The 21,587-nt window shown below is 47.7% G+C and overlaps 2 protein-coding genes across 4 annotated transcripts in view; one reads left to right on the top strand and one right to left on the bottom strand.

Annotated features, from left to right (window-relative positions):
* MTHFS (methenyltetrahydrofolate synthetase) overlaps positions 1-10,469 on the bottom strand; it is a 36,327-nt gene extending 25,858 nt beyond the window's left edge. Inside the window, exons 1-2 of the mRNA XM_075006376.1 lie at positions 10,283-10,469; positions 1,610-1,871 (exon numbers count right to left, since the gene is read on the bottom strand). Of these exons, the coding sequence (XP_074862477.1) occupies positions 1,610-1,871; positions 10,283-10,396 (376 nt within the window). The 5' untranslated portion in view covers positions 10,397-10,469. The remainder of the gene's footprint in view (positions 1-1,609; positions 1,872-10,282) is intronic.
* Positions 10,470-10,537: 68 nt separating this feature from the next.
* Positions 10,538-21,587, top strand: part of ZFAND6 (zinc finger AN1-type containing 6) — a 99,178-nt gene continuing 88,128 nt past the window's right edge. For all 3 annotated transcript variants that reach the window (XM_075006370.1, XM_075006372.1, XM_075006369.1), the window contains exon 1: positions 10,538-10,676. The gene's annotated coding sequence lies outside the window, so the exon portion shown is untranslated. The remainder of the gene's footprint in view (positions 10,677-21,587) is intronic.

Below are 21,587 nucleotides of genomic sequence, written 5' to 3'. Positions count from 1 at the left end.
AAAGTCTCTGCACAGGTGAGCAACTCCCAGAATGTTTCCCACATGAATTCAGCATTTGCTGTCCATGAATATTCTTAAATATTTCAGCCAGTTAGAATGTTCACTGGCATATTATTTGCAGAAGCCAAACAAAGAAGGACTGTGAACAAAGGCAAAGCAAGCCTGTTTATAATGTGTGGGTAGTTGCAGAGAATTTGATTGAAGACCTGGATGTGGTGGGGTTTAAGTTGGAGGTCAAATGGCAGTAAAATTAGTTTCCTATCGAAGAATTTTTATATTTACTAATAAAAATGACTAACTTTTAGATCTTGTAAAGTACACAGAGCCTGAGGCTGAAATGAATAGAAAAATTAAAATGTTAATGAATAAAGACAAAATGCTGTGAAATATTCACTCAGCTCTAATGGAATGTGCTTTTATATTGCAGTCTACAGCCTCCATCCTTAAAGCTCTTCTGTCAGCTGTGCGCAGACAGTAAGATTCATCCACCGACAACACTTGGAATCCAGAATTCTACAAAAATTCTTGTATTCCACCCTGCAACTACCAGAAATTAGAATCTTAGGAGCCAGAGTGCAATCGAAGGGCTTGTCTATGCTGCCACTTTACAATACTGAAACTTCTTTGCTCCGGGGGTGTGAATAAACACACACACACTCTGAGCACAGCAAGTTACCACACTGTAAAGCGCCAGTGTAAACAGGCTGCCAACACAGTTAACTACTCCCCTTGGGGAGACAGTTTACCTACAGCACCGGGAGACCTCTCTGTCAGCGCTGATTCCATGACTACACTTCTGTGTTAAAGTGGTGTAGATCAGGGGTCAGCAACCAAAATAGCAAGAAGAGCCATTTTTCTAATTCGGTAAAAAGCAGAATAATTAAAGAGACGCAATGCACAGGAATAGGAGACGGTCCTTAATAAATAACATCAAACCACACTTTCTGTAATCCTTATTTTAAGAACAGCACTCACACCATGATTTGTAATGGGATATTTGTTTGCTGCAGGAGTTCACAAACTTTTTACATATTTTGTTTCCTCACACTTTACGCGTGTGTTTGTACAACTGTCTTCCTGACTTCGACTCCTGAACTTTCTCTCTCTCTTTGGAAAATGCTGGGGGAGCTATCCAACATTGCTGTTTGCTATTTAGATAGGAGTTGTTAATTTTTGGGCTTTTAGATGTTCACCGTTTATCCAAAATAATCAGGAGGATTTGTGTTTTTGTTGTTTTCCAATTATAGCATCAGAAGACACAAAGAAGTCATAGAAGAGCCACAGATTGCAGACACCTGGTGTAGACAAAGCCTAATATACTAAAGCTTCTCTTACCTTCTAATAGAGTCCTACTGACCCCAAACAACTCCTGCACAATACAGCTTAAGTTGACATATGTTATTTCACTCAGTGGACTGAATTAGTCACCACCCTGAGCAACACAATTTATGCCAATTTAACACCACTGTGGACAGCACAATGTCAATGGAACAGCTACTGCCACTTGCAGGGGCTGGAACAATGCAGCTGACAGGTCAGCTATGCTGCTGTAAGCTCCACAGTGTAGCCAGAGCCTGAAATGCAGCATCAGAAAGAAGGAAACACTTACCCACAGACAAAGCTTCTTCCCTTATATCAACATCACCAGGCTGACGAATGTTCCAAGATGTCAGAGGAAGTGAAGAAATTTCTTCAGCGGAAGCTAACTTTACCATATCCATGTGACTGCTCCGCGGCTCATACTGAGGAATGAAACACTCCTTCCCTCTCTGAAATATGTCCTTAATGATTTCTTCTGTCTGGACTTCATCTTGCATGCTCAGAAAGACTGCAATTCTTTGGGACTCCTGGTACTTGGAATGCTCAATCACCTACAGGGGAAATCACTGCAATGAAATTAAAGTTTATGGAAAAGACATCCCCCTTTTTAAGCAAAAAGGCAAGTTTAAGCATTATTTTCTGGGAAAAGGTTGGAAATATAAGCTCTTTCTAATGTTTCACATCAGAAAACACTTCTTTTCCCCAACCCTGTGTTTACTGAAAGTGAATTCAGCATATATGATTTTGAGTACTCAGTTTATAAAAGATATGAACATTACTAAGAACAGAGAAACAGAACTCTGAGACAGCATTTGTCAGACAATTCATAGATGGAGCACTTCCCCACTGGCACTGAACTAGCATTCAACATATTTTGCTGATTCTATAAACATTTGTACTTTTTGCATTTTTAAAAATGTGTAGTCTAAGTGTGTTCAGATGATCAACATCACTGCAGAAAAAAGTGCATGGGACAGGGAGAGGCTAGTCCAGAGAGGAAAGGAGAGAAAGTGTTTGCATTTCTCATTTTTGTATTTTGTCACACATTCTGTCCCATGTTTGGGTCTTGGCAGGTGAGAAGTATGTCAATGATAGCATCAGTGTCCAAAACTCAAAAGCTGCATCTACACTAGAGAGTTCTCTCAACAAAACTCATGGAGCCCTCACACGATAAATGCATTCTGTCAACAGTAAATCAGCAGAATGTGGCACTTTTCTCATCAGTCTTCTGCCTGTCCCCCACAAGACAGAATGCCTCTGTCAACAGAAAACAAGTGTGTACACTCCAGTGGGGGGAGCCTTTTGTCAACAGAGAAGTCCTCCATGGCACCAGCCAGCTGGCCCTGGGAGATGCCCTGTCCACCACAATCACAGCTCTATGCTCCCTGCCTCTGGCCAATCTTAAAGCTGCAGGGAGCCCCAGAAACCCCGTGGCAGGAAGTGGGAAGCATGCAAGCAGCCCTGCAGCACGCTGCTTTTCCCTGTGCTCCACGGACACTCATTTTGCCCAAGTTGAGCTACATGGCATCAATCCAGCCACCTCGCACGTCCCCAGGGCCCCCCAGGGAATCACAGGAGGGATCCCAGGAGTGCCCCCTGGCACACAAAACACCAGGCCCTCTCCTGGAGCGGGCTCAAGCTGCACGATCTCCTGAGCCTCTGGGATGAGGAGACAATCCTCCTGGACCGCTTGGCCAAGAGGAAGTACACCCCTGCCTACACCTGTCTGGCCACTTCCCTGGTAGACCAGGACCACCCTGCTCGGACAGTGGAGCAAATCCGGGCAAAGATGAAGGAGCTCCGGCAGGGGTACACCCAGGCCCAGGACATACACCAGAGGTCGGGGCAGGACCCACAACCTGTCCCTACTTCGACAAGCCGCAGCAGTTCTTGGGGGCAAGGATGGGTCCTCTCAACCGCACCTGCAGACACAGCTGAAGAGGCCTCCCCACCAGTGCCAGAGCTGGAGGACGAGCAGCCAAGGACCCTGCCAGAGCCTGATCCAGACCTGGACTCATACGCCAACTCAAGCAAGGGCACATTGGTGATTGCCCTGGACTTGGGCCCCTCCAGCCAGGTGACACCCTGGACATCCTCAGACCTCTTTGCATGACTCTCCAGTACGTACCCTAAGCATCATGGACCCTAGGTTGGCGGGGGCGGGCACAGACAAGGCGTGTGGCAATACTCGCCAGGCTGGCTCGTGCGGGACCTCATGTTCCTGTCTCAGTGTGTGCAATCATGTGCAAGGCAACGTGTCTCATCTGGGCCCAACAGACAGCTCCCAAGCACAGACACGACAGCAGGCCGCACGAGCCCCAGGGGGTGGGGAGGTGGAGGCCTACTCCTGCCACTACTCCCACCTCATCTGGAAGTAGGCCAGCCATATGGGCGATGGCTGGACCCCAGACACACCACCAAGAACCGCAGCTGCTGGCTCGTGGGCATACCTGCAGGCAGGAGGAAGCACTCACCCCTGTGGACAGTGCTACGAGCTGCACACATTTGGGGAGGCCCCAGCGTGGGCCAGGCTATGCTCAGCTCACCCACCATTCCTGTGGGGATCCCTTTGTGGCTGGACATGCCCCTGGCCACTAGGCCATCGAGCAGGGGGTGCCACGGTCGGCCCAGTCCCCAAATCACTGCAGGATTCCTGTGCGGCAGGGCCTGCCATGAAAGGCACACAAGCCTGTGCTTCCAGGACAGCCTTGTTCCTCGGCCTGGGGGTGGTGGCTGCTGCTCATAGGGGGTCGGCTCAGGGCCTTAGGAGCGGTGTTGCAAGAATGACTCACTGTCTCTCCTTCTCTTCCTTACAACTGCACCATCCAAGGGCCAGGCCAGTCCCACCACTCTGCCAGGGACAGCCAGCCCTCTCCCGGGACTGGAACCAGGCAGCCCAGGACCAGCACCCATGAGAGTTGGAGCACCCCACCACTAACGGACCCACAGATGAAGGAGCTGGTGCAGGCCTGATGAGGATCTACTGGGGGCCTACACAGCTGCCCTCGGGAGGCAGACCAACCTCCGGGAGTGACAGCTGCAGGTCAATTTGAAGTGAAGGGCATGGGAATGGGAGTGACAGACATGGGCTTGGGACCAACTTCTGGCCCAGTTTGATACCCCCACCACCATCTGGCAGGCTTTGTTTGTCCAGGCACCTGTGGCTGCTGCCCCCATTTCCCCATCCACCATACCCCCTACCGCCATTGGTCCCCCTCCATCTTGCTCCCAGGCGTACTGCAGCTCATACAGTGGGCAACGGCCATGGCCAGCGCCCCTGCTCCTCAGAACCCTGTCCCAAGCCCCCCCATATAGTTGTATCTTTGCAAATGTACACTGGTTTTTGCACAACGTTTACATTCCACGCTGTCATATTCTTTTAAGTAAACTAGTTGTTTGACTACCACCCCCGTGTCCCTCTGTACTGGGGAGGGGTGAGTAGGCAAAGGGAGGAGTCATGCTGAGGTTGGGGTAGGGCTGTGCACCAGAGCTGCACCCAGTTATTCACAGCCAGGGCCAGCGTTGGCCCCCCTACCATGGGAGGAGCGCCTCCTTCTTTCCCTCCACAATGTTACTCCACAGTAACTTCTGTCAACAGACCACCCTAGTGCAGACACAGACAAAGGAAAAGGCTAGCTAAAAAGCAAACAGACTTGTGTTCTCCTGCCTTCCTCGAAAAATAAGTTGAGTCTCAGTCCCTTGCAAGATCAGGCCCTCAGTTCCTTCCCTTACTTCTGTAGCCTAAACTGATCTTGGTACAGGAGACTGAGGTGCCAAAATTGTTCTCCTGTATCGGGAAGGGCAATGAAAAAGCAGCAGCCCATCAGTGTTAGTCCCTGGCCTGCTCCCACCTCCATATTTACATGCGATTCCACAGGTACCACGCAATCACAGGTCTCATTGGCTGTGGATCACTGTTCACAGCCAATGGGAGCACTATCTGAAGCTGGGAAGTGGTGTCCTGGTCCACATCGCTTCCCACCGCTTCTGTTGACCATGCACAGCACTCTGCTGTGAACAAGAGCTACGATCGTCCAATACCTGCAAGAGGCACAGGCAAGTATAGCAGCAACAGCCCACCCAGGACTAACCCTGGCAGGCTGCTGCTTTTTCATTGCCCAACCCCTGCAGTAGCTCCTGTCACATCCCAGATGTTTTCAAAGAGAAAAGACTTTAGCCTTTGTACATTAACTGACAGCAATTAGTGCAGAATTAGAGCATACGAACAGCAGGACTCAAATCAGGAACACAAACATTAAGCAGCCACAGTCATGCAATATCCAATTAAATACTAGTGGGAAGGTCAGACCAGTGCAGTTATTCCAATTTGAATTTCAGACCTTTCCAAGACAGGAACATACATTCTTCAAGTTCTAAGTAAAACAGTCAAGCCCCTCTTATCTTTCTCAGCTGCAATTCTTATTCTGTTACAGAAGTAATTTTGCAGCCATTGCTCAAGATGTTGTTTTCTCAACACTTTCAAACATTTCTCGATGCCCACTACTGATCTCCTGATAATAAAGAGAACTCCTTTATCTCAACTTGCCAGGGACAATTTGTTTGAAAAGAGCTTTGCATTTAGATCTCCATTGTATGTTTTGCAGAAATGTAGGTCCCTGACCCTGCAAACTCTTACGCATGAGCTACTGACAGCAGTAACATTGAACACTTGTGTGTTTGCAGAACAAAGTCTTAGTTTACCTATTTTGCTGCAAACTAAATAATAGCCCAATGCAGTAAAACCCCGAGTTACATGGGGGTTGCAGATGCAAGCCCCTGCATAAATCAAATTTTCACGCAAGTCAGGGTGGAGAGCTGGGAACCAGGCTGCTGCTTGATCCCAGCTCCTCACTGCTTGTGGAACCCCCCACCAGGGCTGGTCAGTTTCCTGGCTGCTTCCCCCTCCTTCCCCCAGCCCAATCCCTGTCAGCCTGTGCTGCTGGGGGGAGGGAGAGAGAAGGGACTCTTAGCCTGCCTAGGCAGGCTGATAGCCATAGAGCAGCCTCAAACTGTGCTTAACTCATGTTAAAGTGAGTTATGCGCAACTTGAAGCCACTTATTTTGAGGGTTTACTGTATCTTCCTTTTACATGAGCCCAACTTTATCACTTATGGATCAGATGTTCAAAACTTTTCAGCACTGCCATAATTCTACCCTCACTGATACTAACTGGAGTTTTACTACTGAGTTCAATACGACCAGAACTAGGCAACTGCCAAGCCCTGCTCAAAATTCAATCCTTTGTGAATGAGCCATTTATAAAGATAACAGGAAATGCCACGTATGTTTCTCAACAAACTAAGGGCATACAGTCCTACTAAGGAAATTCGAAGACTGCAAATTAAGTACCTGAGGTTAACTCAGAATTATATTGTCGTGTTAAACTATATTTCATATTAAATATTATAAGAACTGGATTCCCAGAGAGAGAAACGTACTTAAGCTGCACTTCCTCAGATATGGTAGAAGAAATACGTATTTATATGTTTGTGTGTTGTTACAGTCACTCCAGCAGTGGCTGCAATGGACACTATTGTAATTGGAATCTGTGAAGTGATTTGGATCCTTTGACTGAAAGACACAATAAAAATGGGATTCCCCCAGAATTCCTGTTTGATTACATGCAACAACGGTAATCCCTTGATTTAACAGACTAAGTGAGGGAAGGGTGTCATTATTCCTGAAGGTCCATTAAATGTGAGGGTTTACTGCCCAGCCACCCCCCGCCAGGCTCCCCCAGCCACAGACCCTCCTCCCCTAAACCAAACCAAACCAAACCCCTGCCACACAATGGAGCCACTGCCACTGGAGGAGCCATGGGACTCTGCCGGCATGGCTGGAACCTTCTCACCACACGTGCCTGGAGGGGCTGTGAAGTGGCCTGGAGGAGCCACTGCTGGAGCTGCCACACATGTACATGAGTGCCAGTCTGCCTCTGTACATGCCCCAACCCTGGTGGGAGGAGCACATGGCAGCTCTAGCAGAGGAGGTGGTGGTGCCTCCAGGATGCTGCAGCAGCAAGTCACTTAACTTTTTTGGGAGGGTAGAGGGGGGAATGAGTTTAAGGACCCCAGTGGACTTTGGGAACAACAGGAGGGTGTAGCCAGACAACCCCCCCGCCTTCTCCTCTCACTGTAACTACTTCAAGGCACAGATGTGCTGAGTCGTCGAAACCTTGGGAAGCACAGAAGAATAAACAAAGGGGGTAACAGGCTGTTCCTGGAGCCAGGGGCCTCAGGCTACCCTTGAACGGTACTGATAGTGACACGCCCACATAACGTTCCAGGAGAGGAATTCTATGCCCATGTGAAAAGAATGTTCTGTCTTAATGATTTGGCTAACATGCAGCTATCTTCACTTAACAAAGGCAAATTAATCTAGTAACCATCTTTTGAGACTGGTATCACTGAGACGTACCAGCACAACTAGTGTTAAGGAAGATGTGTATGTGACCCAAGGGGTATAAAGTAGGGCCTAGCAGCAGACATGAGCTGAGCTGCAATTGCCTGACCTCCTGGTCAGAACGGGCCTTTGCCTCCCAAGGTAAGCGGGTGCCCAACTTGTACTCTTCTTCCTGAGGGACTGAGTGACAGACACTGGCAACACTGGAGTCGGATGATGCAGGAGTGAGAATTATATCTGCTTTGTATTATTTTGCGCGCATTTAATAGGTTACGTGTCGTTGTTGTTGTACCTAAAGTTAAGTTTAACAATCTACATTACCTGTAAGTTTACATCTCTTACATGCTAAACTTTTCACTGTAATAAATCACAGTAACCATTACACTAGGCCTGACTCCTCCAGTGACTGCATCGAGCCATACGCAACCAAAGAACCCTAGCCGGCTTCTGGCTAATTAACCCCTTAGGTGGTGCTAGTGTGCTGGAAACTGGGCGTTGAGTTTGGCTGCCTGCCAAGAGGCAAACTCCTGGGGCATCTGTCAGCCACCCAGGCTGGCCGCTGGGAAGGGACAGTGTGTCCTAGCAGTTAAAGACTCGGATGTAAAAGGGACTCCTTCTGGCACTAAGTACTACCCCGATCAGCCACCCCTTTAGTGTCAGCTAACAGAGGGACAGCTGTTGTTCCCAAAGTCCACTAAATCAGGGTCTGTAAAATTGAGGGTTTACTCAACTTTAAGATAAAATTGTAGGTGGTTTATTAAAACAATAAAATATCTGCAGAACAACTCTGTTAATCCATATACACTAGGTATTTGAAAAAGAACAAATTATTAGCATGCTGTGTTTGCGTATTACTTGGGTATCTACAATAGCTTTTAAATGATACATTACCAATAAAACTATACAGACAGAGTTAAAAAATAAAAGCAAAGATGAAAGAAATAATTTCAGCACATTCGAGATGTTCATTTATAAGTATTGCTAGGCACTACCTACTAACTTAGAGCTAAATTAAGCATTCGCAATAGAACCTGAAACCATGTGAGATACCATTGCTTTGGGGTTTCTTAATACACTTGGGTCCCAATCCCATTAGCACACACACACACATTTAATTCTCCCACCATGGCCATGTCTACACTTAGCCAAAATTTCAAAAGGGCCATGCTAATGGCCAAACTGGAGAATACTCATGAGGCGCTGAAATGAATATTCAGTGTCTCACTGGCATGCTGCCGGCCGCGGCACTTTGAAAATGTTGCATTTTGATCACGTGCGGCTCGTCTACACAGGGCCCTTTTCAAAAGGACCCCCACAAACACTGAAATCTCCTTATTTCTACCTGTGTAGACAGGCCACATGCATTCGAAATGTGGCACTTTCAAAGTGCCTTCGCCAGCAGCACGCTAATGAGGTGCTGAATATTCATTTCAGCGCCTCATTAGTGTTCTCCTATTCAGCCATTAGCATGGCCCTTTCAAAATTTTGGCCAAGTGTAGACACAGCCCATGAGTATTACTCCCTTAAGGTAATAGGGATATTCACAGCAGTAAAGCTGAGCACATCCACAAGTGCTTGCAGGCTGAAGAACTCACAACCCAGCCCAAATTCATTTAAAGGCCTGTTGTGGACCATCTGCACACACCCGTAACTTCTCCTTCATTTGAAAGCATGCATTTAGCAACATCAGTTTAGTTGGTGCTGCACAAGACAGAAACAGCAGCCAGACCAAGGAACTCTTAGTCGAAGACAGACTACAGTCCTGTCCCCACTGGAATAACACATGTACATTTATACATGTTAGCTTACAGGTTTTAAAACCTCTAAGGAGACAGGGCAACTGGGCAAGTTATATTTTAACAACATGTTAATTTGATGAGCCGAAACCTATGCTATCCTTCCCTTCCCACCACCACACTAGTGCTTACACACGTTAGCACGCAGGCGCTAGCTTAGCTGTATTTAAAAAAGATACAAAATACATCATTATCCCAGTGCAAGCAGGCCCATAGCAGTTGACAGGCAGAATTGGAAAATCCAGAGGAGCTAATGTAAGTGTTAGACGTTATTTAACTATTATGAACTCATAACTGGCAGCCGTGGAGGAAGGCGTGTGAGCTGCTGTGGGAGGGACATGAATGGGAGAGCCAGGGACACTGGCCCCTCAGAGATGTGCCCACCGCATGGCAGAGGCCTGGAGGCAAGAGTAGAGAGCAGGGCCTTCGGGGAGACGTGGGGGGGGAGACTCAGGCCGCGTGACAGCTTGAGGCTCATCTTCGCCCCAGCCTGGGGGTGGAAGGCAGAACCTCCAAGCCAAGGCGGGCCCGGAACCCCACCTCCGGAGCGGAGCTGACGGCGGGCTGGGGGCAGGAACGGGCAGAGCGTGCGGCTGATACCCGGGCGGGAGGGCCCCGCCCCGAGGCGGTTACGGCTGAGCAGGGCCAGGGCCTCCGTCTCCGTCCCCGACACGCGGGAAGCCTGTGAGTCAGCCACGCGCGGCGGAAGGAGCAGGGCAGGCCCCGCTGAAGGGTATCCGGGCCGGGCCGGGCCGGGCACCCACCTTGCGGCTCAGCAGGCGGGACTGGCGCTGCTTCTCCGCCGCGCTCAGCGCCCTCAGGCGCCGCTTCAGCTCCGCGCGCAGCGCTTCTTTCGCTACTCGCTGCGCCGCAGCCATCGTGCCGCTGCCCCCAGCGGCCGAGCCCGGCCCCGCCCAGCCCTCGCCTCTCGCTGCGCAGCATAAGGGAGCCCGCCCGGCTCTTCCGGCTCCCCCCTTTCCGGGGAGGGCTGGGCGCTGGAGAGCGGGGGGATCCCACTGCTCGGAGCGCCGCCCCCCGGGGTTTCTGATCCCCTGCGCCTGGGGGGGTCCCCAGCACCCACGTGTCTGCTGCCTCCGGGCGTTCTGGCTCTCTGTGCTGGGAGGAATTCTCAGCGCCCTGCTGCCGAGGTGCTTTCTGGTAGGTGTCCAGTGCCAGGGGGATCCCCAATGCACATGTGCCTACTTCCCAGCGGGATCCCCACTGCCTTGGTGGTTTCTGCTGGGATTCCCGTGCCAGGGAATCCCCGGCGACCAGGCTCCTGCTACCCAGGGGTTTTCTGGGCCTAGCACCCAGGTTCTTGCTGCCCGCAGGAACCTGGAGCTGCTGACATGCCAAGTAACAGCCCATGGAAGAGTTTGGGGGGTGGAATTCAGTAGTGCTGGTAGCTGCAGTGGGCCCTGGGTGGCAGCTCTGCACCCCAGAAGGACCAGGACCAAAAGGTGGAAGGGCGGGGCCTCTGACATCCGTCCCTCAGCACCTCCCAGAACATGCTGCTGCCCCCTTACCCCCACCCCCTCATCACAGCTGTGTGCGGCAGCGCTGAGGGGGCAATTTAAAGGGGCCTGGAGCCCCAGGCGCTGCTACTGCCAAAGTACGAGCAGTGGCTGCCAGAGCTCTTGGCCACTTTGAAACACCAGGCCCAGGGACAGCCCCCTTCCCCTTTGAAACACCAGGTCCTTTGCACCCCACTTCCCCATCAGCAGGCTTGGGGGTATTGACAAGGCCACATGAGTCCCCTGTAGTTTTGTAACATAAACTCTTCTTAGATGGTTTGAACATGTATTGCAGCCTTTCAAAACCAGATGCTCTTGCACAGGACTGTCCCAAAATAAAAATGATTAAAGTTCTGGAAAACATGACCTCTGAGGGGGAATTGAAACTGAGAGCGGGATGTGAAAACAGTTTTCAAGTACATGGAAGATAGTTACAAGTACTGGAGAAAAATTGCTCTCCTTAACCTCTGAGGATGGGATAAGAGGCAAGGGAGGTTTAGGCTGGACGTTAGAAAAAACTTTCTGACTGACTAGATGGTTAAACACTAGAAGAGGTTGTCTGAGAAGGCAGTGAACTCTCCATCTTTGGGGATGTTTAAGGGGAGATTAGACAAACACATATCAAGGATAATTTAGATAATATTTAGGCTTGCCATGAGTGCACAGGACTCTACTAGATGACCTTTTGAGGCCCCTTCCAGTCTTACGATTCAGTGATTCTGGCCATCCATGAAACCTCAAGCCCCTCATTCTGACTGCAAATCCTTGTAAACTTGCGAGTTCTCCTGGCTTTATCACCATTGGCACAGGAGTTGGTGTTCTTAAACCTGTAGCTCTTGCAGTCAAGTGATGACTAACAGTCTCAGCTTTCAGAAACTTCTAATCTTCATGGTTCCAAAGGACGGTTTGACAATGTGAGCCACATGCACTCTAAAGAGTCAGAAGCCAGGCAAGTAAACAGAGCCACTATTGTTTTTTTTAAAATCTTGTGATTTGTAAGTCAATCTCATGATCTGACTTCTGATTTTAGAATGTTTGGGGATTTACAATATTGGTAGTTTATTTTTAAGTTTCAGACTTAAGCATCTATTACTAAAACCAACTACAGGTTGAACCTCTCTCACCCGGCACACTTGGGATCTAACCAGTGCTGAATGAAAGAATATGCTGGACCATGGGATGTCAATATTGTCTAGCATGTTACCAACACTTTTACTGTTTAATGGGCTCTTAGAAGACATTTAGGGGTAAATTAGAGCTGGATAACAGTACAGAACACAGAGCCAGGACTGGTGGCTGTAAACAAACTTTATGGGACCATGGGAAACTTGGCCACACCCATGATAAGTGGTTGTCCAGCCAACTAAAATCATGCCAGATTACAGATATTGCTGGACAAGAGAGTTCCAGATTAGAGAGGTTCAACCTGTAGCTGAAAGTGACTATCAAAAATATTTTGGAAGATGTCCTGGGCCTGCTTCTTTCTGAGGTCTGAAGAGTCCTAAAAATATCTTTTAATATATTCTGGGATTGTGGTGGGGGACAGGAGTTGTTTTGTTTTGGTTTTGGTTTGTTTTTTTCCGACTTTGTGTTAATTAGATGTATTGCTCCAGATTCACTGGCCTGCCTGGAGCTGCCCTCAGCACAGGATGAGAGGAAGGTTTTAATGTTACATGGACACCATAATTTCAAGCATTCTGAAGTTGGCATTTGTGCATGCATGTGTGTGTGTAAATGCATCTCATCCAACACTTGGTTACAAATCCTTTTTGCCAAATGTAGGCAGGATATCATAAAGCAATCACCTCCATTGTAGTTCTGTCATCCAAGGGGGATTACAACTTCATGCACTTTAACAGCCGTTGACCAAGTTATTTCCCAGCCTCAAAATAAGAGTGTCTGGAACATTAGGGGAATTTGTGAGTTACAGGAAACAGTGGGTTTTTTTCATTCATGCAGTTCCTCCCTTTCAGTATGCTTCAGCAGGTTATGTGTCCTAGCATGCCTTGCATCCTGCCTGTCAAAAACATGTATTAACCTGTGCAACAGCCTCCAAGGGAAAGGGGCAGAAACCACATCACTTTGAGCGTTGAAAACATCTGACTAAGCACTAGTAAATGAAATAGCAACTAATCTTCCGTTGGTAAGAAAATGGGATTATGTGACCTGGAAGATCTTAATGTCCTCACATGCTGCAGTGACCTCCTGGTACTACCTGTCTACTATCCTGATATGTTCATCTCCTCTGCTGCCATTTGACTGCCCTTTCCTCCAGAAACAGAGCATTGTCTGCTGCTTCAGTATTTTGCCCGACAGTTGAAATGATGTCTTCAGTGGCTGTGGTATAAATAACACCACAGCTATGTTGGTGCAAACTTATGTCAGTAACCAAACAATGTGAGTGGTATTCTACAAAGCTAAAGCAGTAGCATTAAAATATACTACAAATATACTTAGATACCACATAGAAATCAAGATATACTACCATAATTACATTCCTTCACTGATTTTCTTCTTCTCTGTCACACTGAATATCAGCTACTTGTGTTCACTTTCAGGGCACTTTACAACATATCCCCACATACATATTATTTTTCATTTATTACCTTGGGAGGTAGGCCGGACCTTGGCTACAGACAGCCTGCAAACCTGAAACAAATTCACACCAGCAGCTATAGACCACAAAACAGTAACTCTAACTCAGGAATTAATCCCTGTAACAAACCTCGGTGCCAACTGTGCCCACATATCAACAGCATCACCAGACCTAACCACATCAACCACACCAGCAGGAGCTCATTCACCTGCACATCTACTAATGTATGCCATCATGTGCTAGCAATGCCCCTCTGCCCTATACATTGGCCAAACTGGACAGTCTCTATGCATAAGAATAAATCAGATATCAGGAGAGGAAACATACCAAAACCTGTAGGAGAACACTTCAGTCTCCCTAGACACTCAGTAACAGATTTAGAGGTAGTCATCCTGCAACAAGAAAACTTCAGAAACAGACTCCAAAGAGAAACTGCAGAGCTACAATTCATTTGCAAATTTGACACCATCAGCGAAGGATGGAACAAAGACTGGGAGTGGCTGGCCAACTGCAAAAGCAGTTTCTTCTCTCTTGGTGTTCACATGTCCACATCAGCTATTGAAATTGGGCCACATCCGCCCTGGCTGAATTGACTTTGTCAACTCTGGCCTTCCTCTTGATTTGGACTCCCTTCTTTTCATTAGCCTGTATAATTAGATCTCTGGAATCACCACTACATTGCATCTGCAAAGTGGGTCTTTGGCCTTGAAAACTTATGCTTCACAATATTAGTTAGTCTGTAAGATGCCACAGGACTTCTCTTTGATCTTTCATTCAGTATCAAAAGGTTGACTCCTACCACCGATTGGTCCATAATGCCTGCCTCCATTTGCCCACTTTTTAAATTTTCAATAAGTATCTTTGTGCTTTCTCCTAAGCTGCCCCCTCAGCCTTGGGAAAATTTCCCTGGAAACACCTGAGGAAAACAAGCTATCCTGGTTCAAAATCATCCTTCAAAACTCTTTTGCTGTTGTGCCTACAAAAACCTGACAGTGGTTAGGCTGTTGAGGTGCAGAGACCAGGACCTTTCAGGATGACTAATATTGTCTAATTGTTTCCCTGAACTCTCTTGTCTGTCAGTATCCATCTACGGTCTCTTGTCTTGTACACTCATCCCTCATTATACGAGTACTTTACGTATGGATACTTGCTAAAATGAGGGGCACATGTGCATGCCTAGGTTCACTAGATGAGTGAACTTCCGCACTAATATGAGCTTTAGCCCCCCTCACCCAACCTGCCACCAGGTTTTAACACCCCCGCCTGCCCCTGGGACCCACCCAGCTGCCAGGTACAGCAATCCCCCCCAGACATGTGTATTCAACATGCACATATCTCGACTTTAGGCGAGAGGGGTGTGGGGGGAGTGCCATGAGGAGGCAGGGAGACCCCTAGACCCACAGCTGAAGCAGAGCCAGCTGCAGGGTCCCTGGCCAGGGGGCAGGGAGACCTGCAGCCCCACAGCTGGAAGCCGGCTGGGCAGCACCAGGCCAGCAGAGCCAGCTGTGAGGTCCCTGGCCGGGGGTGGGAAGACCCCCAGCCCCATGGCTGAAGCCTTCTCCCTCCCTTCCCTCAGACTAGCAGCTGTCTCACAGCCCTGTGGCTGGGGGAGGAGCGGGAGAAGGCTCTGAGCCTGGTTCCCAGCTCCCTTGTGCTGGCAGGAGTGTGAAACTGATCAGCCATGAGCTGATCAGTTTCCCAGTCCTGCAAGCCATGGGGAGACTGGAACCAGACTGTCCCTGGCTGCCAGCTCCTGCTGCCCTGGGAGCCAGGAAACTGACCGTCGCTGGTAGTTCCTTGCTCCCCTCCCCTTGCAGGAAAATTCAAGTTATGCAGGGGTTGCAGGAACAACCCCTGCATAACTTGAGGGTTTACTGTATTAGTGCCCCGCCGCACACCTCACCCTCAGCCAGGTTTTAAACCCCACATGGTCCCAAATAGCCCCCTGCCCTAAACTGCCCCAGCCTTAGACCTCCCCCGCAGCTCCAAACTGCCCCCAGGCTTACACCTTTCCCCCAGCTGCCCCAAACTGCCCCAAACCTTAGAACCCCTCTGCAGCCCCAAACTTCCCCCAATCTTAGACCCCACCTCCACATCCCTAAACTGTCCCCAGCCTTAGACACTCCCCCCCACATAGCCTCTTTACCCAGGCTGCTAGGCTGGGTGGCTTCCTGAGCTCTCCTGCTACCAGCAGGTAACATTCCTTAAAACCAATTAACTCAAGTGTTAAACTTTCAGCACCTAGGCACAAGGTAGTTGCTATCTCTAGTGATAGAGATCTGCCTCAGGCAGCAGTGTTAAGAAACTGCAAATGGCATCTTTAACAGCCACGTGCAGCTCGGAACTGCATGTGTGGGTCCCAACCCGTAAGTTGGGAATCCCTTGCGCTGCGTACATACACTACCTCCTATTTCTGGTGCCAAACTATTAAAATACATCAGAAAAGTACCTAAACTCAACTGGTTGATGTCAAGTTACAAGTGATCAGAACAAATTGGAGACTTTTACATGTATTTTAATGGCAATTTAGTGTCACTCTTATGAGTTTTTGCCTGTGAGCAGCAATTTGGGAACCAATTATGCTCTTGTAGTGAGGGATCAGTGTACTTAGACTGTAAGATCTTTGGGGCACAGTCTGTCATTTCTAGCACACTGGAGTCCTGCTATAAGGGCTACTATGGGGGGGTGCAAAACTGGCTGGATAACTGTACTCAGAGAGTAGTTATTAATGTTTTTCAATCCTTCTGGAAAGGTAAAATAAGTGGGGTTCTGCAGGGGTCTGTATTGGGATCGGTTCTGTTCAATATCTTCATCAACAATTTAGATATTGGCATAGAAAGTACGCTTATTAAGTTTGCAGATATTGTCAAGCTGGGAGGTGTTGCAACTGCTTTGGAGGATAGGGTCAAAATTCAAAATGATCTGGACAAATTGGAGAAATGATCTGAAGTGAACAGGATGAAGTTTAATAAAGACAAATGCAAGAAAGGAAGGAGCAATCAGTTTCACACATACAGAATGGGAAGTGACTGTCTAGGAAGGAGTATGGCAGAAAGGGATCTTGGGGTTATAGTGAACCACAAGTTAAATATGACTCAACAGTGTGATGCTCTTGCAAAAAAAGCAAACATGGTTCTGGGATGCATTAGCAGATGTGCTGTGAACGAGACACGAGAAGTCATTCTTCCACTCTACTCTGTGCTGGTTAGGCCTCAGCTGGAGTATTGTGTCCAGTTCTGGACACCGCATTTCAAGAAAGATGTGGAGAAATTGGAAAGGGTCCAGAAAAGAGCAACAAGAATGATCAAAGGTCTAGTGAATATGACCTATGAAGAAAGGCTGAAAGAGTTTTGCTTGTTTAGTTTGGAAAAAAGAAGATTGAGGGGGGACAGGATAGCGGTTTTCAGGTATCTAAAACGGTGTCGTAAGGAGGAGGGAGAAAACTTGTTCTTCTTGGCCTCTGAGGATAGAACAAGAAGCAATGAACTTAAACTGCAGCACAGGAGGTTTAGGTTGGACATCAGGAAAAAGTTCCTTACTGTCAGGGTGGTCAAACACTGGAATAAGTTGCCTAGGGTGGTCGTGGAATCTCCATCTCTGGAGATATTTAAGAACAGGTTAGATAAATGTTTGTCAGGGATGGTCTAGCCAGTACTTGGTCCTGCCATGAGGGCAGAGGACTGGACTCCATGATCTCTCAAGGTCCCTTCTAGTCCTAGCATTCTATGATGCTATGCCTAAGGCTCCTGGAAACTATGATAGTACAAAGAACAAATAAGAACATAATAAAAATAGGTACCAGATATACTAGCTGTTCTGTTTCATAAATACAGAGCAGCTATAGATTTTGTAAGTGGTGAAGATAGTCCACAGCCCCAATGGATCATTTAGCAAATAATCCTAGAATCCCTTATTTCAACATAGAGTTTAGAGATAAAAGACAAGTGCTAAAATTATTACACCGTCTATCTGTAGTTCGAAGTCAATCTAAAAGTTCAAGTTTGGCTTTGTGTATTTAATATATTAAAACAAAACAGACATAAAAACACCTCTGACCCACAAACCAGTCAGCCAGCATTTTAATGGAGTGGGCTATTCTGTTAATGACTTAAAAGGGATTGTGAAGAACTACAAAAAGATCTCAGCAAACTGAGTGATTGGGCAGCAAAATGGCAAATGAAATTTAATGTGGGTAAGTGTAAGGTAATGCATGTTGGAAAAAATAACCCAAATTACACGTACTACATGATGGGGTCAAATTTAGCTACGACAGATCAGGAAAGGGATCTTGGAGTTATAGTGGATAGTTCTCTGAAGACATCCACGCAGTGTGCAGCGGCAGTTAGTAAGGCAAATAGGATGTTAGGAATTATTAAAAAAGGGATCGATAATAAGACAAAAGATATCATACTTCCCCTATATAAAACTATGGTACGCCCACATCTTGAGTACTGCGTGCAGATGTGGTCTCCTCACCTCAAAAAAGATATATTGGCATTAGAAAGGGTTCAGAAAAGGGCGACTAAGATGATTAGGGGCTTGGAACAGGTCCCATATGGGGAGAGGCTAGAGAGACTGGGACTTTTCAGTTTGGAAAAGAGGCGATTGAGGGGCGATATGATAGAGGTATATAAAATCATGAATGGTGTGGAGAAAGTGAATATAGAAAAATTATTTACCTTTTCCCATAATACAAGAACTAGGGGACACCAAATGAAATTGATGGGTAGTAGGTTCAAAACTAATAAAAGGAAATTTTTCTTCACACAGCGCACAGTCAACCTGTGGAACTCCTTGCCCGAGGAGGCTGTGAAGGCCAGGACTCTATTAGGGTTTGAAAAAGAGCTTGATAAATTTTTGCAGGTTAGGTCCATAAATGGCTATTAGCCAGGGATAAAGTATGGTGCCCCTAGCCTTCAGAACAAGGGCAAGAGATGGATGGCAGGAGATAAATCACTTGATCGTTGTCTTCTGTTCTCCTTCTCTGGGGCACCTGGCATTGGCCACCGTCGGCAGATGGGATGCTGGGCTGGATGGACCTTTGGTCTGACCCAGTATGGCCATTCTTATGTTCTTATGTTCTTAAAAGTTTGCATCTTACTGAAGAGGAATTTTCACAACACTCTTGAAAGAGAGGCTGCTGAACTCTCTTTTATATTCAAATTTGACACATTAACACGTGGTTTGAACTGGGATGGGAATTTTCTGGGTCATTATAGGGGCTCATTTGCATACTTGGCTTAACCTAATTCTTGACTCCCCCACCCCACCCCTTCTGCTCCTCTACTTTCTGATTTGCTCACCTTGATAATTTTTTTTCTGATTTGTCCACCTTGATTACTATTTTTGGTTCTCTGTGCCTTAAATATTGAGTCTGTTCTGTATGGCTATGGTCTGAAGAAGTGGGTCTGTCCCACGAAAGCTCATCTAATAAATTATTTTGTTAGTCTTTAAAGTGCTACTTGATTGCTTTTTTGTTTTGATAGTATATAAACTAGGACGGCTTTCTCTCTGTTAATATATTAAGTTACTAGACAAAAAAATGAACTAGTATTTTTGCATGGTAAGCACCCCATGCTCTCATGCACCCCTCCCCTGCCCAGATCCTGCACCCTACCACCAGCCCAGACCACCCACCCTCACTCCACACCTGCACCCTCCTCCCACCTAGGTCCCCCATCCCATCCTTCACCTTCCCTTCCTCCCAGACCCCCCAACTTCAGCCTGTTCCTGCACTTTCCCTTCCATCCAGATTTCTTCTCTGTCCTGCTCCCTGGCAGCCCCCTTCTGCACTCTGAACTCCTCATTTTTGTCACCCCCCAGAGCCTAGTGGCAGCCCATAAAATCTGCTAATCCTGGGCACCCCAGAAGAGTTAATTTGACCTCGGGGAAGCCCTGACCCTCAGTCCTCCGTCGCTCCCCCAACCCTTTGGGGCTATAGCACAAGGGGAGTAAGGTATCTCAGTCAGGGGCACATCAGTGAGTGTTTTCTTGTTTTGTTTTTTATTTTGGTTCTCACTTTTATGTGCTCCACAACTGATTTTTCTGTGGGTGAGTGGCCCCTGACCCAGAAAGAGTTCCCCACTCCCGTGTTTTAGATTTTTCTCGAAGATGGCTTTCATATTTATGCTGTCCAGTGTCTTCCTCCTTAACAACAGCAAGATTATCCTGGGAGCTGTATGGTCAGTTTGCAGCCCATCCTTAAGTGAGAAGATAAACTGTGGAGGGAGCTAATACAGCTTCTTGCTTTTAATGCTAAAATATTTTCCATCAAAAAGCCACAAGGTCACATAGAGAATATGCCACACAAGAGCAACTGCTTGTTTTCCTGCTCAGGCACATCTCTCAGGGCTCAGACCTGTTTATATGGAGGGCTCCCATTCTTACTCGGAGATACATGTATCTCGTAGAGCTGAAAGAGGCCTTCAGATGTCATCAAGTCCAGTCCTCTGCCCTCACAGCAGGGCCCATTACCATCCCTAACAGTTTTTTTTTTTTTTAAATATTAATCTATGCACACCAGATCACTGGATGGCCTTACTCAAGGATTGAGCTTGTAGCCCTAGGTTTACAAAGCCATCATGCAAACCACTGAGCTATCCCTGCCTTTCTGATGGGACCTAGCCGGGTTCACTCCTTAAATTTCTGTTAGAGAAAAGAGACCAATGAGTCCCAGCTCTCATCAGATCTTTCAGGAGAATCCTATGGTGCTAGTAATTAAGTCAAAGGTGTTTTAGTTATCATAAGCTGAAATCTTTAACAGGAACTATTTTGAAATCAGCAAGCAGTTATAAGGCCTAATTTAGTACAAATGTGTTCACCTTGGACTAAATGACTAGTACTGCCATCCAAATCTGATCCACAGATAATATTTCATTCAGATCTAACAGGCAGCTTATACAAATTGCTGTATAATGCACCAAAAATGCTATAGACTGGTTTGTAAACAAGTCTTTTTATCAGAAGGCACTGGATCAAGTTGGGAGTGACCAGATGTCCTGTTTTTAAGGGACAGTTCAACATTTAAGCCCTCCTGCAGGTGTCCCATATTTTTCTTAAAAATGAGCAAATAGTCCTGTATCTTTTGTCCTCCCCCATTCCCATCATTACTGCACAGTCCTGCTGCTGGCCAGATCCCTGCTTGCAAGCAGCCCGTCCACTAGTGGTAAGTGGGGTTAGTTGAGTGGCAGACAAGGAGGATGGGAGTACAAGGCTAATGGTGGGAAGATACAGCACCAGAGGTTGGCCACTCCCCATACAGGTCCAACAGCACAGCCCTGGCTGCATGCGGTCTCTCAGCCAACAGGGCCCCACCCCACACTGGTTTTGTGCTGCGAGCTGTGGTTGTTGGTAAGTGCAGGGCAGGAGTCAGGTGGTGGGTTGTTAAATGTCACCTCTCCTGCACTTTATGTGCTCCCCATCTTGCTGCCCTCTCCCTGCTTTGCCCCTTTATATCCCCTGCCCTGCCCTGCTCCTCCACCCTCCCCCTGGCAGGACGAGTCCTGCTCCCAGTGCTGTGCAGAGACCCAGTCCCTGGTTGGGGTGCTGAGCTCACCAATAGCCTGGCTGGCAGGCTTCTTCCTTCTCCCATGGCCTCTGACTGGGCCAGTGCCCCAGGAAAGCCCAGGATCCTTTGGCCTAGAGGGCTGGCCCAGAGGAGCTGAGCCCTGCATGTGCTAAAGCCCCGCACAGCACTGACACCAAGAAGCCTCTCTGCCCCTCAGCTAAGTTCTGGAGTGGTGGGAGAAGAAATTTCCAGCTAGTTGACACCCCAAATGTGCAGACTGTACAGCAGCCCCCAGGACAGGGGCTTAGCATCCTCTTCACCTGCACCCTGCCCTGGGTTGTGCCTCCTGGGAGCACAAGGCTGTTCTGTCCTCTAGACATCCTCCCGTGCTCAGCCACCTCACTGGCAAAGTTCACTGAAGCTCCAGCAGTCAGGTTCCCTGCTCTCTGATG

The sequence above is a fragment of the Carettochelys insculpta genome, chromosome 12 (assembly GCF_033958435.1).
Source record: "Carettochelys insculpta isolate YL-2023 chromosome 12, ASM3395843v1, whole genome shotgun sequence".
In the NCBI taxonomy this organism is placed as follows: Eukaryota; Metazoa; Chordata; order Testudines; family Carettochelyidae; genus Carettochelys; species Carettochelys insculpta.
The sequence above is the reverse complement of the archived record's forward strand: the minus strand, read 5'-3'. Positions and strand labels throughout refer to the sequence as shown.